General features: G+C 56.4%; 1 protein-coding gene across 1 annotated transcript in view; it reads left to right on the forward strand.

Annotated features, from left to right (window-relative positions):
- PARP1 (poly(ADP-ribose) polymerase 1) overlaps positions 1–24,648 on the forward strand; it is a 42,058-nt gene that overhangs the window by 14,018 nt on the left and 3,392 nt on the right. The window contains exons 3-18 of the mRNA XM_084868856.1: positions 169–284; positions 1,639–1,853; positions 2,634–2,733; positions 4,385–4,501; positions 5,161–5,337; positions 9,965–10,112; positions 12,139–12,279; positions 12,923–13,171; positions 13,363–13,428; positions 13,625–13,757; positions 16,891–17,086; positions 19,185–19,313; positions 21,140–21,223; positions 22,423–22,545; positions 22,964–23,092; positions 24,261–24,359. Of these exons, the coding sequence (XP_084724982.1) occupies positions 169–284; positions 1,639–1,853; positions 2,634–2,733; positions 4,385–4,501; positions 5,161–5,337; positions 9,965–10,112; positions 12,139–12,279; positions 12,923–13,171; positions 13,363–13,428; positions 13,625–13,757; positions 16,891–17,086; positions 19,185–19,313; positions 21,140–21,223; positions 22,423–22,545; positions 22,964–23,092; positions 24,261–24,359 (2,222 nt within the window). The remainder of the gene's footprint in view (positions 1–168; positions 285–1,638; positions 1,854–2,633; positions 2,734–4,384; positions 4,502–5,160; positions 5,338–9,964; positions 10,113–12,138; positions 12,280–12,922; positions 13,172–13,362; positions 13,429–13,624; positions 13,758–16,890; positions 17,087–19,184; positions 19,314–21,139; positions 21,224–22,422; positions 22,546–22,963; positions 23,093–24,260; positions 24,360–24,648) is intronic.

A 24,648-nucleotide genomic window follows, 5' to 3' on the forward strand; every position in this document is an offset into this window, starting at 1 on the left:
GTTTGGTTTTGCTGCCAGAGAGAAGCTGGTTCAGCACCCACCGCGGTTAGAAATGGCACAGAGGAAACGGACCAACCGCGGTCACAGAACACGTGTCCGCGGAGAGCCCAGGGACGGTCGGCGGCCCGGACACGCTGTGAGTTACGCATTGCTGTGTTTGCTTCTCAGGCAAAGGCCAGGGCGGAGCCGGCAGCAGGACGGAGAAGACACTGGGCGACTTCGCAGCCGAGTACGCCAAGTCCAACAGGAGCACCTGCAAGGGCTGCCTGGAGAAGATAGACAAGGTGGGCGAGGCTCGGACCCGGACTCGGCTTTCTGCCACTGGGCGTCGCTAACCCCATCAACCACCCTTTCCTGCCAGCTGTCCCTGGAGAAGGGCGGCCGACAGGGAGCGCCGCCTGGACGGCTGTGGAAGCACAGGGTGCCGGGACAGGCTGCCTCTGCCTCGGCACCCTTCTTACGGGAACGTTCTGTTTGGTTGGCCTGAGGCTTCGCCTCCTGGAGGCTGTGCCAGAGATCTGGAGATGGACAGTGGGCTTTAGAAAGGAAAATCGTGGCATTGAATGATCTCCAGCTACCTTTAATCACTACAAAATGGGGCAGAAGTTTAGGTTCTGCGGGGACTGGCTGTCAGAAGTCGTGTGTGTTGAGTGACGCTTGCCCTGAAATGGAGTTCCACGCGGTGTCAGCACCCTCATGCTGCGTCTCACAGTCCTGGAATTCTCCTGGGAAGGTCAGGCCTGGAGTTGTGAGGCTGGGCAGGATGGAAGGACTGGGTTCAGCAGATGGAAGAAAGGAGGGCAGGGGGCGGGGACAGAAAGTCCCTGCTGGGACTGGAGGCCTGGCTCAGGCTCGGGGCCTGGAGTGTGGCTCCCAGGTGCAGTGCAGGTCCTCCGCTCTGCCCAGTCTGCTGACCAGGAACCTCCAGTTTGGGGTACGGTGGAGAAGGAAGCTCCATTCAGGGTGATGATAGGACAGCTGTGAGACACACTGGAGAAATCAGTCCCATCTGCGGGGTCTCCTAGCCAGAGGGGAGCTGGCTTCTGTGGACACACATCCCCGCCCTGGTCCCTGATGTTCCAATCAGTCCTCATGCAAATAAGGCCTCCAGGTTCTCTGATTGGTCCAGAAGGCACTGTCCTGGTGGGTTAAAATGGAGCCGCTCTGATTGGTCAGAGCTGTGCAGCTCTGGATGGGGAAAGCCTCAGTCCTGGGGTTGAAGTGAGACTCCAGGACCTCGGCTATCAGGGCGGACTCGGGTGGCAGAGACGCAGTGCAGGCCTCTGAAGGGCAGTTGGTACAAGAGGCCTGTAGAAACCCGGTTGGGGTCTGCTTTGTTTAATTTGAGCCTCGTTAGCCACCAGGAGCCCTTCTTAGCAGGTGTCTTTCTCAAGGTTCAGTTACCACTTCCTCGACTTGCCCGGCAAATACATAACTAGTGGAAGTTGAGTCCATTGAAAACGGGGTGCAGGGGCTTGAGGGTAACACACCCCCACTGGTGGTATAAAAGTGCCAAAACCTCCCGCAGTCCTGAGCTGGGCCTGAGGCCCTCGCTGGCTGAGCCCGGGCTGGCTTGGCCACCCCGGCCCTGATGTCTCCACCTTCCTTGTCTCTCAGACCACGTGTGTTTTCCTGTAGGGCCAGGTGCGCCTGTCCAAGAAGATGCTGGACCCGGAGAAGCCCCAGCTGGGCATGATTGACCGCTGGTACCACCCAGAATGCTTTGTTGAGAACAGGGAGGAGCTGGGCTTCCGGCCCGAATACAGTGCGAGCCAGCTCAAGGGCTTCAGCCTGCTTTCTCCGGAGGATAAGGAAGCCCTGGAGAAGCAGCTCCCGGGAGTCAAGAGCGAAGTGTGGGTGGAGGGCCAGCGGGAGGTTCAGGGGGGTTCAGAGAGGGGCCACAGATCCCATGTCAGTCCTGTGGCCCCTTGCTGACTGAGAAAGCCAGGGTGCAGGCTGAGGGATGGCGACAGCTCAGCTGCCTCTCCCCGCCGTGGTGGAGGGCGGCAGGGAAGGGCCATAGGGCGCTCCTGTGTCTGACCCTCTCCCGGCCCCGTGGCCGCCCCTGTGGACGTTCCTTTGTGTCTGGGTGTCTGAGAAACAGTGCTGGGAGGATCATCACGGGTGTTTTGTGGGTTGGGAGGGAGCAGTTCCCTGGATGAAGACTCAGAAGAGCATGGGCTTCGTACGGCGCTGCCGTTGGGATGGGAGGGCCCACCAGTGACTTCTGTACTGGGTTGTCCCAAGGCTCTGGAGCAACCCCTAATCCAGGGGTCCTCAAACTTTTTAAAGTGGGGGCCAGATCACGGTCCCTCAGAGAGCTGGAGGGCCGGACTATATGAACTACTAATTCCTACTGTAACACCTTGGCTGCGCTCACTGCCCAAAATACCTGGCGGGCAGGATCAGACTCCCCTGGGGGCTACATGTGGCCCGCGGGCCGTAGTTTGAAGACCCCTGCAATCGCTCCTTGGCAGCAGAGTATGTTCTGAAGGGGTGGCGTCGGCGCAAACTCCCCGAGAGACGGCCACGGGGCCTGCAGAGAGTTGAAATAAGGAGAGACGTGGTGTCCACGTGGTTGGGTGTTCGAGACTTTGTGGCTCTGGTTCTCTTATGTTCTGTGTCTCTTTCAGTAAGAGGAGAGGCGACGAGGTGGATGGACAAGACCAAGTGCCCAAGAAGAAACCGAAGAAAGAGAAAGACAAGGACGCCAAGCTTGAAAAGGCTCTCAAGGTGAGTGCTGAGCTGTCCCTTCGCCGCTCTGCCTCGGTCTTTCACTCACTCTGGGGAGAAGGCTCAAGGAGGTGTGTGTCCCACTTACCGAGACCCTTAGGGATTCCTGGTTGATGCTGCTGTTAAAAAGCATGGTTTCCCCTCAAAGAAGCAGTTCTTATTTGAAGGAGAACGCCCTCTGGGCTCCAGCTGCCAGGCCAGCACCCAGGCTCGGGCAAGAGCTGAGAGGCAGGCCCCCGCAGCAGCCTCACTGAGCTGGTAGATCCTGCTTCAGCCACACAGTACATCACTGCCTCTGGACCTGTAGGGTCGCTGGTGAGCATGCAAACTGAGGAATAATTTTAAAAATGCCAAACGTACTTACCTTAGTCCAGGGGTGGGGAACCTTGGGCCGAATAAAGCCCATGAAATCATGATCTGGTCCTACCTAGATGTCAGGGGCAAATTAATGCAATATTTGACCAAATATAGAAGGCTAATTGACAATTTTAATGGCCCATAAATTATGTTATAAATGGCCAAATGGCCCTGGGCAGAAAGAAGGTTCCGCACCCCTGCCATAGCCCTACCACAACCGAGGCCCTGAACCTAACTGTCCCCTATACCTGGGCTCCTGAGCATTAAAGAGAAAAAAATCAACATGATATATAATAGAAAAAGGTTAGTTACATGCAAACAAGTGGTTAGAATAAGATGGAATTTGGAGACATTGTGGAAAATAGGTCTAGGCAAAGTACCGAAAATTAGGTAGAGCGGTATAGCAGCAGATTCAGAAATTACTGAGAAATCGGTCCAGTGGTCTAGTAGGGTTAGACTAGTGCCTTGAAGAGAGAGTTGTTACTGCTGTTGGTTGGTTTTTGTTTTTAATGAAGCTCCTGTTTAAAAGGAAAAGGAATAGCAGTCACATGGTGAAAAGAAGACTCCCATTAGATCAGTAGTCATTGGCCAGAGATTCATCACTATGGATTGCACATGCACTGACACAAAGTACAAATTGTTCACCAGAAAACGCTAGCTGTTTGGGGATCTGGGGAGAACACGCGGTCTCTCTTAGGAACTTGATTTCCATGAGGCATCTGCTTGGCTGTCTTACATAAGAATTCAGTTTTTACTGGTGGTGTGAAAATTAGAGGCAACTTCTGATCTCGTTCCAGTTGTTGATAAGAAGGACAGTTGGGTGTGGTTGCCCTTTGTAAAAAACGTTCGTTGTGGTCCACATCTGGCTGCTGTTTTGCACCGAGGAAATGGGTGTGTTTGGACACCCCCCACCCCCCCCCCCCATGCACTCTCAGATTGGGAGAGCAGCCACGCCCACCTCCCGTACCTGACCCGGGAGCTTCCAGGCTCCTTCCTGAGTCTCCGGGCAGTTGTTTCTGGTGGCTGATTCCAGGGACCTGGTTCCTGGGCAGCAGCCTTCCCCACGTCCCTCCGTGGTCTGCCCACCTCCTGTGGTGTGTGGAGGCTGCGCTCTGGGCTTGCCTGGGCACCCACAAGCGGGGCCGGCGCACACTTCCCTGGTGACGAGGCTGACGCTGGCGAGCAGCTCATTAGGATGAGCTCATTAGGAGACGAGCCAGGCCAGAAGCATCTCCCTGGCGGTGGGTTTCTCTCAGCAAAGAGCGGGTCGCTCAGCGGCAGGCCTTGTCCACAGGCCCAGAACGACCTGATCTGGAACACCAAGGATGAGCTCAAGAAAGCGTGCTCCACGAATGACCTGAAAGAGCTGCTCATCTTCAACAAGCAGCAAGTGCCGTCCGGGGAGTCGGCGGTGAGCTGCCTTCGTTACGGGGGCCGAGGGCGAGGCCAGGCCGCTGTGGGATGTGGGATGTGGGAGGCCCTCGCTGAACACCTGCCTGTTTTCATTGGGAGGAGTGACAGTCCCGTGGTCACCATCATCGTGGCCCCATTCCCCAGGGGCAGGCTCTCCAGGCCCTTCCGGCATCTTCCCCAAGGTAGCCCTTGGTGTAGGATTTTGGTGAGGACTGAGGGGCTTCTGCTGTACTTGTATAATCACGCCACGCGGGCCTGAGGTGCTCTCTGCTGCCTCTGCCCACACTGCCCCGGGTGTGAGGTCTGGAGGGCGAGGGACCAGCTCCTGAGACCAGCTTCCCCACAGGCCTGTCCTGCGGGCTCTGGGGAGAGGGTGGCACTCTTCTTGTGCAGAAGCAGGGGGTGCTCTGGCTCTCCCTTTACTTCTAAACCCCGAGGGCAGTGGGAACTGCAGGAGCGTGTGTGGACTTAGAAGTACAAAAGTCTGAGCTCCCCTGTCAACTAGCCACGCGGGGAGGGCAGTTAGCAAGCCGGGCGAGCCCTCTCTTCTGTGTTGGTGTGTGCAGTGTGCGCATTCTTCACCCCACGTGGGTAGTGTCACTGCAGCCCTCCTTGTCTCTGTCACGCTTTGTCTCTGACACGCTTCTCCACGGGCAGATCTTGGACCGCGTGGCTGACGGCATTGTGTTCGGGGCCCTCCTTCCCTGCGAGGAGTGCTCAGGCCAGCTGGTCTTCAGGAGTGACGCCTACTACTGCACAGGGGACATCACCGCCTGGACCAAGTGCATGGTGAAGACGCAGACGCCCAGCCGGAAGGAATGGGTCACCCCAAAGGTAAGTGGGAGCTCCTGGCGTCTGAAGACAGAAAATACGATCCCCTCCCTCCCAGCAGCCACGACGGCAGGCAGCGTTCTTCAGGCTTCATCCTCACAGTTAGAACGTAAAATCACATCGCTGGCTCCATGGTTTAAACAACGGCACAGATGCAGAACCACAGCACTTGGTACAGGCGTACAGGCCTGTCCAGTGGAGGCAAGTCCTCCTGGCCAAGGGGATCGTTTCTGTGCCTGCTCAGCACGTGCCTGTTCTGAGCACAGGGGACCGGTGGTGAGGAGCGGATCATTCCTGCCTTTGTTAGGAGAGCTTTTCTTAAGAGTATTTATTTGCTTTTATGCTAAAGGGGGAGCAGGTTCCAGAGTTCAGTTATCTTCTCTTTTGATCTCTTTATAATGGAACTACATGTTGAGTTCTCGGGTGCAAAAGCTCACCTGAGAAACCTCATTTGGAATTGTGGGCGGGGTTAGTGATAGTGTCTTTGGGGACTTGACTGCTGGAAGGACTCCACCTATGTCTTCAGACTCAGCTTTAGCTGGCACCCAGCTGCCTGAGCAGAGTTGGGACTGCCACTAACTAGGATTCGGGATTTGATCCAGTTATCTCTCCCGGTGCATACTTCTGGGGGGCGAGCGTGTGGGAGGGGGCCATGTAGTAAGCACTTGGTCGTAGGCATTTGTCCCATTGGCACTGCCTACCCAGCATCTGGAACAGAACTCATGGTTCCACCGGCCCTCCTGCCCAGGCTCATTCGTTTCCTGCCTCCTCTGTCCACTACCATAATTCACTCCTCCCTCTCGGTCCTTTTTCTTGAGTGGTCACTCAGCAAATTTGGCCTTGTATTTTCAGTTTTTCTGAATATACAGATGTTACAGGCCCTTTTATGGTGTTTATATTCCTTCTATCTTTGAGAAAATAACAAGAAAGTAAATAATGTGAACTATTTTGTGCTCTATATATCAACGAGAGGCCTGGTGCATGGATTGTGCACATTGAAAGTAAATTAGAAGGTGGCCAGCGGGGCAGGACTCAGTAAGATTGGTCGGACATGCCCTGGAGCCGGTCTCCGTGATCCCTCCCTGGCCTGCCGCATCTGGGGCAGCACCTGGGTTTGAAGGGCATCTGCAGAGTGAGCGGGGTCCCTTGGGCAGGTGAGGTCCCTCAGACTGGCCTGTGGGGATCCACCAAAACGGGCAGTCCGACATCCCCCAAGGAGCCCCAGAGTGCAAGAGGGCACTCTGCAAAGCTGCTGTTGCCCCGCAGCTCCTGCATTGAGCATCTGCCCCCTGGTGGTCATTGAGTGTCAGCTACCAGTCGAATGGTTGCTTAGATTGCACAGTATCTACACTAATCAAAGAGAAACGTGGAAATTAACCATCACTCCTCTACACCCACCAGCCAATCAGGAGTGAGTATGCAAATTAACCCAACAAAGATGTTGGCTGCCATGGAGCTGGAGTGAGCAGGAGGCTTGGGTTTCCTTCAGTGATGGAGGAAGCCACGCTTCCCGCCCACCCTGGCTGGCCCTGCCTCCACTCAAGGCTACAAAGTTTCATCTAGAGAAGATAAATAAACTCCAGATACCTACTTCCAACTGGCCCTGGCCTCCCCTTAAGGAGGCACTGAAGAAAAAAAGGAGGGGCTGGGAGTCATTAGCCCCTCACCCAGGCTGGCCAGGCACCCCAGCGGGGACCCCCACCCCATGGGGGTGTGGCTAGCCTGCAAACCACCACACACCCCTCACCTAGGCCGCCCCATGCCCCAAGGGAACCCCCATCCTGATCCAGGACATCCTTCAAGGCAAACCAGCTGGCCCCCACCCATGCACCAGGCTTCTATACTAATAAAAGGGCAATATGCTAATTAGACTGGGAGACTTTCCAGGAGACCTTCCGGACGTTCTTCTGGACAAAGCCATGGTGGCGGGGCCGAAGTAGAGGCCGTTAGAGGCCAAGAGGGGAGGGCAGTTGTGGGTGATCAGGCCAGGATGAGACTGCAGTTGTGGGTGATCAGGCTGGTGGGGCGTGGGGCTGTTGGGGGTAAGCAGGCCAGCAGTGGGGGACAGTTGGGGGCGAGCAGGTCATTAGTGAGGGTCAGTTGTGATCAGGATAGTAGGGGAGGGGGGTGCAGTTTGGAGTGAGCAGGCCAGCAGGAGGGGGGGGGGTGGAATTTGGGGGCGAGCAGGCCAGCAGCGGGGGACAGTTGGGGGTGAGCAGGCTGACAGGTAGAGTGGTTAGGCGTAGGCAGGCAGGCAGGTGAGCGGTTAGGAGCCATCAGTCCCAGATTGCGAGAGGATGTCTGACTGCCAGTTTAGGTCCGATCCCTGTAAACCGGCAGTAGGACATCCTTCAAGGGGTCCCAGATTGGAGATGGTGCAGGCCGGGCTGAGGAACACACACACACAGACACACACACATCTGTGCACCAATTTCATGCACCGGGCCTCTAGTATATATATAAACATGTGAATACATACTTTTTTCACAATGATATGTTTTTAATATTTTTAGGGGGGGGGGGACACACATCAATCAGTTGCCTCCTATTTATGCCCTGACCGGGAATCAAGCCCACAACCTTTTAATGTACTGGACAGCACTCCATCCAAGCCACCAGCCAAGACTAGCATCTACCTATGTTTTTAAAGGAGTATTTTAGAAGGGTACCTGCAGCCCTGGCCAGTGTGGCTCAATTGGTTGAGCGTCACCCCATACACTAAGAGGTGCCAGTTTGATTCCCAGTCAGGGCACATGCCCGGGTTGCGGGCTCCGTCCCTGTGGGAGGCATGGGGTGGGGGTTAGTCAGTCAATGTTTCTTTCTCCCTTCCTCTCTCTAAAATCAAAGGTGTCTGCACATGTGAGGCACTTTTCTCAGATCACAGTTTGCTTGTTGCCCATGCGAGTTCATGGGTTTGTAGACTCCATGCAATTCCTCTGCTGTCCCCGGGGTCTTGGCCCACAGGCTCAAGGTCAGCTCCTTAGCTTGGAACCCGAGCCCTAACCGGAGCCCTTCATGATCTGGTTGTGGCCTTCTGTGGCACTTTCCTGCCATCTTCTCCTCCTCACACACCACTCTCGCCAGCCTGTGTGTACACAAACCCCAATCCTTTGTTCTTCCAGCAACAGGGAGCTGACTGCCGGCGGTTCCCAGCAAACCACTGGGTCCGTCACATGCCTCTGCTTAGCCCTTGTTAGAGGCTACGGAGCGGTCACTGCCTGAGGAGCCGTCACTGCCTGGGGAGCCTTCCAGCCTTCCCTGTCGTCCAGCCCGGAGCACGCTCTGGCTTAGAACTTGGCCCCCGGCTGAAAGCTTGCCTGTGGGACCTCCTCCCGTAGGGGCGAGCTGGAGGCAGCCAGTCGATCCGCTGTCAGCATTGATGTTTCTGTCTCTCCCTCCATTTCTCTCTGAAATCAATAAAAATACTTATTTTTTTTAAAAAGCTGCTAAGTGGAGTCCCACTGTATTTGATGTTAACAAGTGACCGCTCAGCACAGGCCTTGTAGATCACACGGAGGAAGAGAGCTGTGCTGAGCCGGGGATTTGCACGGAACATGGACCACACTGGGCTCTGCTGTGTGTCCTTCCTAAGAAGTGTAGGGAGGTGCCCTGACTTCCCTCTGCGGACTCTCCCAGTGTGTGCAGGCGGTGGCCTTTGGGCAGGGGACGGGCATGGGAGCCCAGAAAGGCTGACCGGAGGGGAACAGCTTGAGAACGAGCCTGGAGGTGGCAGTCGGGTCAGCAGTGGTTCACAGATGGCAGACTCGCTCTGTAAAGCTTTTTTTTTTTTTTTTACCACATCCACAGCACATGCTCTAACATAAACGTAGGAGTGCTAGAATTAAGCTCCATATCTGTAATAATTCATACTAGGAGCCTCACGCTTTCTTAATGTTATTCTTTTTTTTTTTTTTTTAATATATTTTATTGATTTCAGAGAGGAGGGGGTAGGGAGAGAGAGAGAGAAACATCCATGATGTGAGAGAATCATTGATCAGTTGCTTCCCGCACGCCACCCATTGGGGATCACGCCTGCAACCCAAGAATGTGCCCTTGAGCAGAATAGAACCTGGGACCCTTCAGTCCGCAGGCCGATGTTCTATCCACTGAGCCAAACCAGCCAGGGCCTTAATGTTATTCTTATCATAAAAAGAAGAAAGAGTGTGTGGTGCCAGCACAGCCAAGTGAACCTGAGGGAGGGCTTTGAAGGATGTAGAAAAGACAGACAAAGAGAATAAGCTGGGGCTCGACGGATCCCTTGTGTCTGGCTGAGACCACAGAACAGATCCAGACGGCTAGCTGAGCCTTTATTTCATAGCCAGAGGTAAACAAGGTAGTGGTCACCATGGTTAAATGTTCTTGTGAGTTTCACTTGTTTTGGCAGCACTTGCTACACCTCCCACAGCCCATTAGCTACCCAGGAAGGATCTAGGGAGCTCACAAGATCAAGCCTAATGTGCTAAGAGGACTGTGCCCTCTAAGCTGGGACTTGTTTTTGGCTTTGCCAACATGTCATCCAAGGCTTAACCCTATAGCCACTCCCTACAAAAGAACTTTTTAATTTGGACAACAGAAATTATCATTATTTCAAGGGAGAACTGGTTTCTTAACTGAAACTTAAATTCCTCAGGAATTCCGAGAAATCCCTTACCTCAAGAAGCTGAAGGTCAAGAAGCAGGACCGGTTATTCCCTCCCGAGACCAGTGCCCCCGTGGCAGCAGCCCCGCCACCTCCCACAGCCTCGGCGCCCGCACCCACCAACTCTTCTGCCCCACCAGGTAGAGCTCTGAGGCCCCGGGGGGGGGTGGGGTGGCTGAGGTCCTGTGCTTTGGGGGAACAGGCTGTCTTTCTCTGGTCACTGTTGCTGATCCTGTGAGGACTCCCTATCTCTGTCCAAACCCCCCCCCCCCCCCCCCAAGCAGGAGCAGGGAGGCCAAGTAGATGGCCTTACCTGGAGGGGCCTGCGGGGTGACCTGCCCAGCTACTGCAGAACCTCCTTGCGTCTCGCTGTCCGGGAGCCCGGTCCCACGAGGCGTCCAGAGCCTGCGTGCGCCGGCCTCCTCTGCGTGCAGAGGCCTGTGTGCTGTCAGCATTAGCGAGATGCTCCACTAATGCCACGAGCAGGGAGCTCCGTCTGTTTCTCTCGGGAGACAGCCCCACTGCCTTTGTGTCCTCAGTGCAGGGGGAGGGGCGCGGGGCGGGCAGGACTTCTCCCTGCGGCACCTCCTGTCCTAGGATGCTGCCAGCACTGCGTTCCCACCAGCCGCAAACATGGCGCCTGCCCCGTCCAGGCCGTCCAGCGGAGTTGTGTGCAGCCTCTTCTTTCTCCCTGGAATCGGTTGTCTCCCACCATTGTGGTAGAAGGACAGTTGTGTCTGATTTTTTTTTTTTTTTTTTAAACAGAGCTAACGTATTTTTTTAAAATATATTTTATTAGTTTTTTACAGAGAGGAAGGAGAGAGACAGAGAGCTAGATACGTCGATGAGAGAGCAACATCGGCCAGCTGCCTCCTGCACACCCCCCCACAGGGGATGTGCCCGCAAACAAGGCACATGCCCTTGACCGGAATCGAACCCGGGAGCTTTCAGTCCACAGACCGACTGAGCTCTACCACTGAGCCAAAACAACTTCGGCTGTGTCTGATTTTTTAACAGGGTTGATCACTAAGTACTGCCTGAGAAGTTGCAGTTTGCTTTTAAATGGGAGGAGGACAAGAAAAGTGATTGATGTTCCTGTGACCTGCCTCTGCTTCCTTCCCATCCTCTCCCGGCTTCCTGTTCCTGTGACCTGCCTCTGCTTCCTTCCCATCCTCTGCCGGCTTCCTGTCCCTGACCTGCCTCTGCTTCCTTCCCATCCTCTGCCGGCTTCCTGTCCCTGACCTGCCTCTCCGCTTCCTTCCCATCCTCTGCCGGCTTCCTGTCCCTGGGACCTGCCTCTGCTTCCTTCCCATCCTCTGCCGGCTTCCTGTCCCTGGGACCTGCCTCTGCTTCCTTCCCATCCTCTGCCGGCTTCCTGTCCCTGACCTGTCTCTGCTTCCTTCCCATCCTCTGCCGGCTTCCTGTCCCTGACCTGTCTCTGCTTCCTTCCCATCCTCTGCCGGCTTCCTGTCCCTGGGACCTGCCTCTGCTTCCTTCCCATCCTCTGCCCGTTTCCTGTCCCTGTGACCTGCCTCTGCTTCCTTCCCATCCTCTGCCGGCTTCCTGTCCCTGACCTGCCTCTGCTTCCTTCCCATCCTCTGCCGGCTTCCTGTCCCTGACCTGCCTCTGCTTCCTTCCCATCCTCTGCCGGCTTCCTGTCCCTGGGACCTGCCTCTGCTTCCTTCCCATCCTCTGCCGGCTTCCTGTCCCTGACCTGCCTCTCTGCTTCCTTCCCATCCTCTGCCGGCTTCCTGTCCCTGACCTGCCTCTGCTTCCTTCCCATCCTCTGCCGGCTTCCTGTCCCTGGGACCTGCCTCTGCTTCCTTCCCATACTCCGCCGGCTTCCTGTCCCTGACCTGCCTCTGCTTCCTTCCCATCCTCCGCCGGCTTCCTGTCCCTGGTCCCAGCTCCAACTGCAGCCTTTCCGTGCCCGGGGATGAGGCAGTTCTGTGGTGGCACTGGCGGGCTGGCCTCTGCTTTCCTAATGGCCTTTACTTCTGTTTTCATGTTCTTCCCTCGGGAGAAGCTGACGAAAGGGGTGCTTAGGCTGTCCAGGGGGCCTGCAGCCTGTTCCGGCTTTTCCCTGAGAGCTTGCTGCCTGGTTTTCTAGCCCCCCTGCACCCCCCCCATCCCTGCCTCACGGTTCTCTCCTCTCCTCCCACCCAGAGAAGCCGCTGTCCAACATGAAGATCCTGACTCTTGGGAAGCTCGCCAGGAGCAAGGATGACGTGAAGGCCACCGTGGAGAAACTCGGGGGGAAGCTGACCGGGACGGCCAACAAGGCGGCGCTGTGCATCAGCACGAAAAGTGAGTGGCCTCCCGCCCTGAGGCCGTGCTCTGCCTCCCGGTCCTGGTGAGGATGGAGGAGGTGAGGCTGAGGTCGCTCAGCCTGTCACACGGGCAGCATAGCTGCTCTGCTCCAGAGGAAGGACGGCACAGGTGCCGGGGGCGCGGCTCTGTGCTCTGGACGGGCGTGTCAGGTCCTTCTACACCCACCAAAGACGGAGGCTGCTGTTCCTCCTCACCACCTGGCTCTGCAACGGGGTCACAGGTTTGCTGCCAAGGCAAACGTTTGCAGCTTAAGCACCTTTGGGAAATGCAGCTAGACAGCGGTAAAGGTTTCCTTGCAGCATTATTATACCGACGACCATTGTCATATCTCCGAGACCGGAGAAGCAGCATGCAGCGTTTTCCAAACACACTGGCTCCCAGCCTCGTTCTGTGGGCGTGGTTAACTTCTCATCCTGGGGACAGCGGCGAGAAGGCGGCTGGCTCGGGGTGCCGGAGAGGGGGTGGCGCTGGCACAGGCCGCTGGGAGATGGCCCAGGAGCACGAGGCTGGAGGGAAGGGAAGCTGTGGGTGATGGAGCTTGGGGGTGTGACCAGTAGCCTGAGACTTGACGTTCGCTTTAAACTTGTTTTTCCTTCTCTTTCCCGCCTGGTTTGGACAGAGGAGGTGGAGAAGATGAGTAAGAAGATGGAGGAAGTCAAAGAGGGCAACGTTCGAGTGGTGTCCGAGGATTTCCTCCAGGACATTGCTGCCTCAGCCAAGAGCTTCCAGGAGCTGGTCTCCGCCCACCTCCTGTCGCCCTGGGGGGCCGCGGTGAAGGAGGAGCCGGAGCCGGTCCAAGTCGAGGCCCCAAAAGGGAAGTCGGCGGCTGCCGGCTCCAAAAAGAGCCAGGCCCCCGTCAAAGAGGAAGGTGAGGCCTGCGCTGCCATCGGGGGCAGAGCCGTGCCGCCGGCGGCTCGGTCCTGGCGCTGTCCGTCCCCTGCCTGCTGTGCCCTGAAACGGGTCTCTGGGCATCGGATACACGTGGAAATGGCCCGCTTGTCTCGCTTCCCCTTCCATTTAGTTTTGATTTAATGTTCACATTCCTCTCTCCCTTCCCAGGAAACAAGTCTGAAAAGACAGTGAAATTAACTCTCAAAGGAGGAGCTGCTGTTGATCCTGATTCTGGTGAGCAGGCAGGGATGATGGGAGCAGGACGGGCGCCTGCGCCCTGGGGCTCCCGCCACGGCTGTCCTGAGAGCACAGGGGGAGGCCCCAGCGGTGGGTGCGGGTGTCCAGCAGGCGTGGACTCGCCCGCAGACCCCTCCCCCTGGCACCTGGCCCCTCCCGGAGGAGGAGCCATGGAGCCCTGCCTCCCTGACAGGCCTGGAGCGCTCCGCGCACGTCCTGGAGAAAGGCGGGAAGGTCTTCAGTGCCACGCTGGGCCTGGTGGACATCGTTAAAGGAACCAACTCCTACTACAAGCTGCAGCTCCTGGAAGACGACAAAGGAAGCAGGTGTGCTGGGGCGGGCGTGCGGGGAGCTGTGCTCCCGGAGGGGGCCGCCCGGCTGTGCCGCCCGCCCCTCACAGCGAGCCCGGGCGGAATGAGGCTTTGGGGGGAGGAGGGTGCCACCTCCCGACAGCCGGCTCTCCGGGGTCCAGCGGGCCGTCTCCCGACAGCCGGCTCTCCGGGGTCCAGCGGGCCGTCTCCGACAGCCGGCTCTCCGGGGTCCAGCGGGCCGTCTCCCGACAGCCGGCTCTCCGGGGTCCAGCGGGCCGTCTCCTAGGGCGTCACGTAACCCGCAGCTCTCCTTACGTCCCCGTGGAGAGTCTAGAGTAGGGGTGTCGAACTCAATCAGAGAAGGGGCCAAAATCTAAAATCCAGCCTAAATCGCGGGCCGAATGGTTTACTGAACAGTCATAAACTGACAATGTCATAAACTGACAGCGGAGTGCAGTGATGACAGCGTGGTGCGGGCCACATTGCAAGGCCTGGCAGGCTGGATTTGGCCCGCAGGCCTTGTGTTTGACACACGTGGTCTAGAGTTTCTCACTCCCTCACGTTTCTCCACTTCTGGAGCAAGTCAAGTTTGGCAAGAACTGAACTTTCAAATATTCTTCAGACTCTAGTTACTGAAGAGGCTTGGGTTTGCCTTTTTTAAAAAATATATATATAATATATATATCAATGTTTATATATATTATTGATTTTTATTTATTTATTTTTTTAGAGAGAGGAAGAGAGGAGGCTAGAGAGTTAAAAACATCAATTTGAGAGAATCATCAACCAGCTGCCTCTTGCACACCCCCTACAGGGGATGTGCCCGCAACCAAGGTACATACCCTTGACTGGAATCGAACCCGGGACCTTTCAGTCTGCAGGCTGACGCTCTATCCACTGAGCCAAACCATTTTTGGCGGATTTGCCTTTTTTGTTGTTATTTTTAAAACCTGATAGAACGAGCTGAAACCGGTTTCGCTCAGTGGATAGAGCATCAGCCTGCGGACTGAAAGGTCCTGGGTTCGATTCCGGTCAAGGATATGTACCTTGGTTTCGGGCACATTTCCAGTAGGAGTTGTGCAGGAGGCAGCTGATTGATGTTTCTCTCTCATCGGTGTTTCTAACTATACCTCTCTGTAAAAAAAATCAATAAAGTATATTTTTAAAAAATAAAAATAAAATTTGATAGAACTAGGCAAGGGCCAGTGCTGAGGGGCTGGACTGTCTAACCATTGGCTAGTGTCCCTATTACAGCGAGGGGTGAGTGGGCTGTGCCGGGGTGGAACTCATTCTAATGGTGAAAATACTTTTTAAAAATTACTTTTATATGTTAAACTCTTAGCACATGGAAACCACTTACCATTGTGACTCCAGGAGGTCCAGAGGTTTCCTAGTGGACAGGCAGACCCCCGGCACTGGTAAACCTGCCAGCCTCCTCTGAGGGTTCATGTCTTCCTGCCTCTTTACCTTCCACAAATGTTTCATTTAAAAAGGGGTGTCAGAGGTGACCATAAAGAATACAAAGTATTTGTTTGGCTACTAAACATGTCTAAAAAAAATATACCGCAACTGTCTGTTCATTACCTACTGTGGTCAGAGATTTGGAACTCAAAAACGGTTTCTTAAGTCTCCAGTGGGGGGTGTGCAAGAGGCAGCTGTTCGATGATTCTCTCTCATCGATGTTTCTAACACTCTCTTCTTATCTGTAAAAAATCAATAAAATATATTTAAAACAAACAAACAAACAAAAAAAAAAAAACGGTTTCTTGTAAAATTACACCTTCAGAAAGCTAGATGTATAGTGTACTGCAGAAGGATTGGGTGTTTGCGGAAACACAGACACGGTCTGTTAAGTGACAGGCCATGAGAATAACGTTCTCTCCCGCCAGCGAGAAGTCCTGATGGGGCTGGGGATGTGTGCGTTTTCCGGGGGCCTGGGTTTGTTGGGTTTTCGAGTGAAAGGGTTGTGTGGGCTATTAGGGTCAGAAAATGTTTCAGGATAGGTCAGCGTGGTATCTTCCAAACATTTCCAGGCCAAAGAACTTAATAGAATAGATTTATATGCTTTGGGGCAACAGTCCAAGAAAACGGCACGAAGCCCCAAATTTTTTCTTTTTTTTTTTTTTTTTTTTTTTTTTTTTAAATGTATATTTTATTGATTTTGTACAGAGAGGAAGGGAGAGAGATAGAGAGTTAGAAACATCGATGAGAGAGAGTCATCGATCAGCTGCCTCTTGCACACCCCCTACTGGGGATATGCCCACAACCAAGGTACATGCCCTTGACCGGAACCGAACCCAGGACCATTCGGTCCCCAAGCCGACGCTCTATCCATTGAGCCAAACCGGTCTCGGCCCAAATTTTTTCTTTTAAAAAAATGTATTTTTATTGATTTCGGAGACGAAGGGAGAGGGAGAGAGAAACATCAATGATGAGAGAGAATCATTAATCAGCTGCCTCCTGCACGCCCCACACTGGGGATGGAGTCTGCAATCCAGGAATGTGCCCTGACCAGGAATCGAACCGTGACCTCCTGGTTCAACCACTGAGCCACACTGCCCAAGCATTTGAACTCTGGCTTTACCTTAAAATAGAAGTTTTATATTTATACCTACAGTGATGTAAGATTTAACTTATCCACTACTTCCACTAAGAAAATTTAACTTAGCCAAAGCTAAGCAGCATAGAAGCTAGAGAGTACCCAGGATGTGAGCCCTGAATTTAGATGGAAATGATGGTAGCCTGTGTCTGAAGGTGCTGACCTGTGTGCCACTGCCCCACACCTGCCATTTCCTCGCACCTCAGCTTCTGAGTTGAACCACCAGTCCGTGCTATCTTGAGGGTTCGTTGTATTGTCTTGAAATACATGACTTCTAAAGGGTACTTGCTGCATTTCTTTGGGCACTTTGTATAGGCAATTTGAAAGGCCATTATTTAATTACTTGACAGTTTTTATAACTGTCAGTTCAATAAAAGTAAAACAAATGTTCTTCATTGTAATGTCTGTTCCCTTCGTTCCGCGGTCCCTCGTCGTTTAGGCATGTGAGTTCTCACCCAGTGGCCTGTCCGGGAGGGACCCTCCCCTCCGGAAATGGGACCCTCGGACCCACAGATCGGTAACTGCCCCTCCTCTCCCTGCCGCTCACAGGTACTGGATCTTCCGGTCCTGGGGCCGCGTGGGCACGGTCATCGGCAGTAACAAACTGGAGAAGATGCCGTCCAAGGAGGACGCCGTGGAGCACTTCATGAAGTTGTACGAAGAGAAAACGGGGAACGCCTGGCACTCGGAGAACTTCACAAAGTACCCCAAGAAGTTCTACCCCCTGGAGATCGACTACGGCCAGGTAACCCCGGGCCTCTCACACCACCCAGTGTCTGTAAAGGGAGGGTTACCTGCGCTTTTAACGACATTCCAGGATCAGATGGCATCCCTGGTGAGGCTAACTCATGTTTAAAGAATTAGCACAAGCCAAGACCGGTTTGGCTCAGTGGATAGAGCGTCGGCCTGCAGTCTGGAAGGTCCCAGGTTCGATTCCGGTCAAGGGCATGTACCTTGGTTGCGGGCACATCCCCAGTGTGTGGTGTGCAGGAGGCAGCTGATCGATGATTCTCTCTCATCGATGTTTCTAACTCTCTATCCCTCTCTCTTCCTCTCTGTAAAAAATTAATAAAATATATTAAAAAAAAAAAAAAAAAAAAAGAGCACAAGTCCTTCCAAACTCTTCCAAAAACCAGAATGGGAGGGAACACTCCCAGCTCATTACAGGAGCCAGTGCAGCCGAGACCAAAGCCAGATAAGACATCATAGGAAAACAGACCAATTCACTGAGTTTAGATGCAAAACCCTCCACAAAACACTAGCATCTAGCAGCACAGGAGGCATTTATCCAAGGTTGGTTCACCATACGAAAATAAGTGTAATATAACATGGATGGAATAAAGGTTAAAAGCCACATGATCGTCATAACAGACCAGGAAAACGCATTCAGTAAAATCCAGTACCCTCATGAATGTGGTCAGCACTGTGAGTGTGAGGTGGAGAGGTTTTCACTTCTTTTCTTTGAAATCTGGTGTATTTGTAACGCTTACTGTACATCTCAGTTTAGACTGGCCGAATTTTAAAACCAGTGGCTTCTGTATTGAACTGATCTAGAGAGTCAATTCTTAAGGCTCTAGAAAAGTCCATCCTGTGGACGGCCATAATTCACAATTTACCAAACAATATAATGTGCCTCCCCTGATACGGGTTTAGATTAGTCACAGGTATTTGTTATAACTGCTGATAAACATAAATATAACTACCTCTGATTATTACCACAGGGGTGGAGTTCCTGAGTTGCAGAGTGTGTGTGTGTGTGTGTGTGTGTATTTATTTATTTTTAATATATTTTTATTGATTTCAGCAAGGAAGGGGGAGGGGAGAGAGAGAAACATCAATGATGACATAAAATCACTGATTGGCTGCCTCCTGCATAACCTCTACCGGGATTGGCCTGCAACCCAGTCACATGCCCTTGACTAGAATCGAACCTGGCACCCTTCAGTCCACAGGCCGATGTTCTATCCACTGAGCCAAACCAGCTAGGGCCAGAGTATGCATTTAAATAAGGCTTTTTGACCTGTTAAGAGTTTGCTCCTCAGTGAGGTTAGAGCCAGAAGCTGAGTGTTTCCGTGGTAAGAGTAGGTACGTCCCAAAAAAATTCACAACAATGGCTATGAGCACAGCACAGGCCTCTGCACCGGGCAGCCCCGCGGCCCCAGGAGCAGCGCCAGTGCCAGCTCCCTCCCCTCGAAGCACAGGCTTCTGCGGACACTGGTGGGCAGCATGGCCTGCCCCGCGGGCTCAGAGAGACGCTGAGGCCTCCGGTGCAGCGTCTCTTGGCGTGGCCTGGGCTGCCGGGCAGTGGGGGGAGCCTCCTGCTCTCAGTTTATCAGGAGGGTGAGGGTTGGGGGTGGGTCGGCTAAGTTGGGTGCATTGAACACCGTCGGGCTGCCTGGCTTGAGGCTTTGGGACTGTGGGGAGGGCTTATAGGCTGCGTCCTTCATGGGGCTGGCCTGGGGACGAGGCGGTGCAAGAGAAAGGGAGGAACTGTCCACTGTTCCCTCGACCCAGGTTTGCCCTCCTCGCTGCCAAGCACTTCTGGGTTGGGCATGAGTGGGCACTGAACAAACTCCGTGCAGGACACCAGCAGCCGGAGGGCAGGAGACAAGGAGCAGGAGAGGGGGGGAGGGATGAGGGGGTGAGTGGTGGCAGTGCAGCTGCAGTGAGCAGGTGGGGTGGTACGGAGGACTTGGGGGTGCCGGGGAGTGTCTGATCCTCTGCAAACTCTCACTTTTGCTGGTGGCACTCCATCCTGGGTGCTCTACCTGCAGCCCGAGTACCACTGCCACTGGGTTGTTTACTGACTTTGTTTTCCTCCGTACCATGCCTTTCCCCCAAAGGATGAGGAGGCGGTGAAGAAACTGACAGTAAACCCCGGGACCAAGTCCAAGCTGCCCAAGCCGGTGCAGAACCTCATTAAGATGATCTTCGACGTGGAGAGCATGAAGAAGGCCATGGTGGAGTATGAGGTGCGGGCACCGGTGGTTCGGGCTGAGCCTGTGCTGGGGCAGTGGGCACTCAGCAGGTCTTCTGGGTTTGCGTCTTTGCCTGTTCGGGAGCCAGAGGTAGCCGAGGTGTGCTGAGGCCGGGGTGCTGGCAGAGGTGTGTGGGAGAGTGTCCCCTGGGTTCCTTTGTGCCCCCTTGTTGCCACGGCAGGGTCTGTAGCATCTTCTCTGCGGCCTAACCAGCAGGCGGCCCAGGGCGCAGCCCACTCCAGGAGAACTGACCGCCGCTGACAACAGTGCAGGCACTTCTGACCCTTGCTTCACAGATGACATTCATTCCAGCTGTTTTAGGAAGAGGCCGGGCCCTGGGCTGAGTGAGGGGGCGGGGAGGGGGTCTGAGCCCCTCTCTCCTGCCCCGGATGGACTGCCCCACATGTCATCCCAGCTTCCTGTACTCTGGTTTTCCTGTGATTTACAGACATTCTCACCTGAAGGGCTGGGCCCTGCCCGGGAACAGGCAGAGGCTGCCCGGGGGAAGGCGGGGCGGGGCGGGGGGGGCGAGGGGGGGGGTTGTGCCCGCTCCTTCCTGGCGGGTTTCCTGCGGGGCCAGGTAACCAGGTGACAGTAAACATGGGAGCCCTGGGGCTTTATGCCCGGGAGGGGCACCTGGTGCTTCCTGGCCTGAGTGTGTGTGGAGGTGCAGAGTAGAGGCCAGTCTTGTTAAAGTAAGCATTACCACATACCGCGTGGGGAGCACTGCTCCCTCACAGTAACTGCTCCTGGGCCAGGACGTCCTCCGGAGCTCCTCTAGCGCTGCTCTCAGAACCACTTTGTAATCCCTACCACAGACCAGCCCTTTTGTCACACACAGCTCCGTGGTTCAAAGGAGATTGTCCAGCTTCTTCCCGGAGTTAGCTCTAACTATTTACCTCCCTGAAGCCCGCCCGCCCTCCGATCGGCAGCACTGGGTGCGGCGGCATGTGGCTGCCATGGCCGTGGGGCTGTTAGACTCTGGCCCCGCCGGGCCTGGTGAACTGGGCCCGTCTGTGGCTGTTTTGTTTATTCCCCCAGTGGTGCCATGTCTCAGGTGCTTGTTTGGCTCCATCTGTGTCCTGGGCACTGCAGGTGCCAGGGAGGCAGAGATGGGTAAGGGGGTCTGGGCCCCGGAATAGGATCCGTTGGGAATGGCCCCGGAGACTGTGTCTCGGGGTACAGCGTGGGGTCCCCGCGCACGGATGTGTGAGGGCGGAGAGCAGTCCAGGCCATCACTCACAGTGGACGTGGCCCCCGATTACAGACAGGAGCCCAAGGCTGAGAGGGGGGTGCACAGCGAGTAGCTGGTGACCAGGCCTCCTGGCTGCAGATCCGCTGTTCTCTGTGTCAGTGTCTCCCTCTCCTGGTGGTGGTTCCCGGGGGGGGGGGGGCGCACAGCAGCAGTGCTGTCAGCGCGAATGTTTGGCCGTGGGTGGCTGATGTGAAGATGCGGGCAGCTTGCTGTGAACGTGTGCCCAGGAGCGGCTCTTTCTGTCACTTTGTGGCGATTTCCCTCCGGGACGGCCTCGGCTCTCCTGTCCTCGCTCCGGAGTGAGGGGAAGGCGCTGCGTCTTCGGAAATGCGTGGCTGTTTCACGTCTAACACGGGGCTGGAGAGCTGGCCGGGTTCTCCCTGACACTCCTGACAGCCTGCGTGGGGGTCAGACTGCAGCCTGCGGAGCTGGGGCCTGCATCTCCCGGGGAGAGGGCAGCTCGGGGTGCTTCTCTCAGGGCCCCGGAGGCCTGAGACAGTGACTGCCCATCCCGCCCTGCACCTGCTGCCCAGAGCCGCCTCTCAGGGGACCCCTGTCTCCTCAGATTGACCTTCAGAAGATGCCCTTGGGGAAGCTGAGCAAAAGGCAGATCCAGGCCGCGTACTCCATCCTCAGTGAGGTCCAGCAGGTAAGCGAGGGCCGGCCCTGCCCCGTCCCGGCTGCCGGCGGCTCCCCGGCCAGCCCTGGTCTCGGTGCAGCAGCACGTTTATCAGGGTCCGTGGGTGCACTGGCCCCAGTTCGTGGTGACTGAGATTTTTTCAGTTTGACAAGTGCTGCCCCAAGAGATCGCAGTGAATTCGCAGTGTTTCCGTGAAGAGACAGGCAGTAAACTTCCTTCTCCTGCCACATAAAGAACCTCAGGTTTTATTTTGTGTGTCCTTCAGACTTAGGCTGAGTTTGTTATGCAGTTACTAGGAAGTTACCGAGTAGGAAGCTAAATGCTGTCTCACTTCATTCATAGACACCCCCCCCCCCACAGAGCCTGCCAGCGTGCCCTGGGGGGTTCCACGTGGGGGGTGCAGGGGCGGGTTTGGGTGCGGGGCAGGGGCAGGGGCAGGGGCAGGGGCAGGCGCGGCTTGGGGAGGAGAAAAGCCCGCAGAGCGGCAGCTGGGCCGGGGAGGTGCTGTCTGGCTGGAGCTGGAGTAGAGGCCCTGGCACGGAACAGTGAGGCACGTGGGGGTCCTGCCGCTGCAGAGGGTGCGGCACCAACAGGAAGGCGCTGCACTCACCGGCACCCACCATCGGGGACCGTGTCCCCACCAATGACGGCAGAGAAGGCAGCCGCCCCCGTTGTGCGACTCAGTCTGCGGCCTCGGCCTGCAGGATGCCGCGTGCTGCCCTCGGCCGTCCTGGGCCACCTCGGCTGCTGCCGAGCGGGCAGTGTCCGCGGTCCAGCTCCTCCCTCTGCGCTATGGACACTGATGTCTCTGAGGCAGAACGGGGACTTGGCCCTCTGAGCCTGCCTCCTCCTGGGCCTCCTGAGAGGAAATCCGGTCTTAAAGGTGAAGTTCACTGGACGGAGGCGGCCGGACTGAATGTTACAGCACAGGGTTTCCCCTTTTATTTCATTATGAGAAGCTTTAAAGCATCCGAAAAGCAGAAGGAATTTTACGGCAACTCCCATGAGCCACCGCCTAGGTACGCGGCTCCCCCTGTGCAGCGGCCCTGGCGCCCCGGCTCCCGGGCCGGTGAGACCGCGGGCAGCGGCTGCGTGCTGAGCACCGCGGTTTGGGGGTGGGGCCCTGCCGCTGCGGGGGGTGCGGCACCAACAGGAAGGCGCTGCAGCCCTCGCGCTGCCTCAGCGTGTCCGTCTGTCCCTCCCCCAAGGCCTTGTCCCAGGGCAGCAGCGACTCCCAGATCCTGGACCTCTCCAACCGCTTCTACACGCTGATCCCCCACGACTTCGGCATGAAGAAGCCCCCGCTCCTGAGCAACGCGGACAGCGTGCAGGTAGCGCCCGGGTCTGCTGGGCCCCACTGCCCGCAGCTCCTCCGCATCGTGGCCCCAAGGGCAGGGCCGGCCCTGGGGCGGCCCCTCGGTGTCGTCGTGGAGTGGGTTCCGCCGCGGTGGAGGGGACAGACACGGGCAGAGCGGATGTGCTTCCCCTCGTCCGGGGGGACAGCGGCAGTGGGAGCCTCCGTGCTCACCGGGCAGCCATGTAACGCCACCTGGCACGGCGGGCCTCCCACCGGCTCCCGCCTCCCGCCTCCTGCCACAGGGTCACTCTGTGCGCCCCAGATGGCGACAGGCTGCCCTGTCAGCGGGCCCCCTTCCCTGTGCGTTCGGCCGGTCCCTGCCTTAGGTTTTCTGTCTCAGAACTGGGCGGGTCGCCCTCACGTGGCCCTCGCTCAGGGTTCCTGTCCCCCAGGCCAAGGTGGAGATGCTGGACAACCTGCTGGACATCGAGGTGGCCTACAGTCTGCTCAGGGGCGGGTCTGAGGACAGCAGCAAGGACCCCCTCGATGTCAACTACGAGAAGCTCAAAACGGACATTAAGGTAGCAGGGCCCCTTTCTGAAGCATGCTCAGCGCGCACCCCACGTGCGTGTCCCCAGGCCTCCACGTGCAGGGTCTCCCGGAGAGCTCCGAGCACGGCGCTGGCCACACCCCGGCCTGGAGCCGCGTCCCGGCGCCGGCCGTGGAGCCGCAGGCCGTGTCCCTGCCGTGTCCCCGCAGCGGAGCGCCTGGTCGCCAGGCAGGTTCCGCCACGGCCTCGGGTGCTGTGGACACTGGCTGTGAGGGCCTGGCCGTGGTCTTCCTCATCCCGGGGCTGTTTTAGGAGACTGGCAGGAGCCCGGATGGGTTACGGTGTCCGTCTAAGAAGTAGACGTGCCTGATGGCACCTGACAAAGAAAGGCTGGTCCCTGTCCTCCAGGTGACGCCAGAGGCCTTGGACTTCTGCACGGAGGCCGGCCTGAGAGGAGTGTTCGCCTTGGCTCCTGGCTCACCCTGGCCTTGAGCTGGTTTTGTCTCCCAGGCGCCTCTGCTCAGCCCTGTGTCCTCCCTGCAGTCACAGCTGAGCCTGGGAGGGCGGGTCTGCATCACTACAGAGACCCTGCTCCTCGCTGAGGACGGAGCCCAGGACGGTCTGAGCAGGGAGCGCCCCGGGCCACGTGTGGTGCCCGGGTCACGTGTGGCGCCTCCATGGTGGGAGGCTGGGCCGGTGCGGGGTGAAGGGGTTGTGCTAAGGGGCTGGAAGGAGCAGGATTCCTGTTCTCTGAACACTGGATCTGAACGTGGAATAGGACCAGGTTTTCCTAACGCTCGCGTTTACCACGGATTACGTGGACAGGGAGGGAGTGGGCGGTGCCTGAGCCGTGGTGTGCGTGGCCTGCCGATTCCAGAGCCCGCACTCCAGGCCACGCGGCTGGCAGCATCCCTGCCGCTGTGGATTGCAAGTCCTGGCTTTGGGCCGCCCTCCTGGCCCTCGTCTACCTCCAAGGACTGGACTGGATCTGGGCGCTGGCTCCTTGCTCTGCAGGCTCTGCTGACAGAGCCCCGGTTCCTCCTTTCCTGGTGGCCCAAAGGAGGCTTGTCCAGGGAGGTGGGGCCTGGGCCCTCCCCAGCCGCGGGGCTTTCCCGAAGGCCACAGCCACGTGATTGTGCGCCGGAGCCTGTGCCGTTCCTCCCACCTGTGCGCTCTGACACCCAGCCGCCCTCTCCTAGGTGGTGGACAAGGATTCCGAGGAGGCCAAGGTCATCCGGAAGTACGTGAAGAACACTCACGCGACCACACACAATGCCTACGACCTGAAAGTCCTCGAGGTAAGGCTGTCTGCCCCCTGCCGGCAGCTCCTGCTCCTTCCAGCCTGGGCCTGGGTAGAAAAAATCCAGGGGACATTTCATTCATTGAGCTGGAAACCAGCAGCCTCTGGTTTGGGTTGGGTTTATTCTGTTTTAGAATCAGGGAATATATCAGATCTAAAATGATCCTTGCCCTGGCCGATTTGGCTGTGGTTAGAGCGTCAGCCCACGCACTTGCAGTTTCGATCCCCAGCCCCAGTGGGGGCACCTGAGAGGCAACCAGTCGATGTGGCTCTCTCTTTTCTTCCTC

Source organism: Pipistrellus hanaki, assembly GCF_964339955.1.
Source record: "Pipistrellus hanaki genome assembly, chromosome: 20".
Classification (NCBI taxonomy): domain Eukaryota; kingdom Metazoa; phylum Chordata; class Mammalia; order Chiroptera; family Vespertilionidae; genus Pipistrellus; species Pipistrellus hanaki.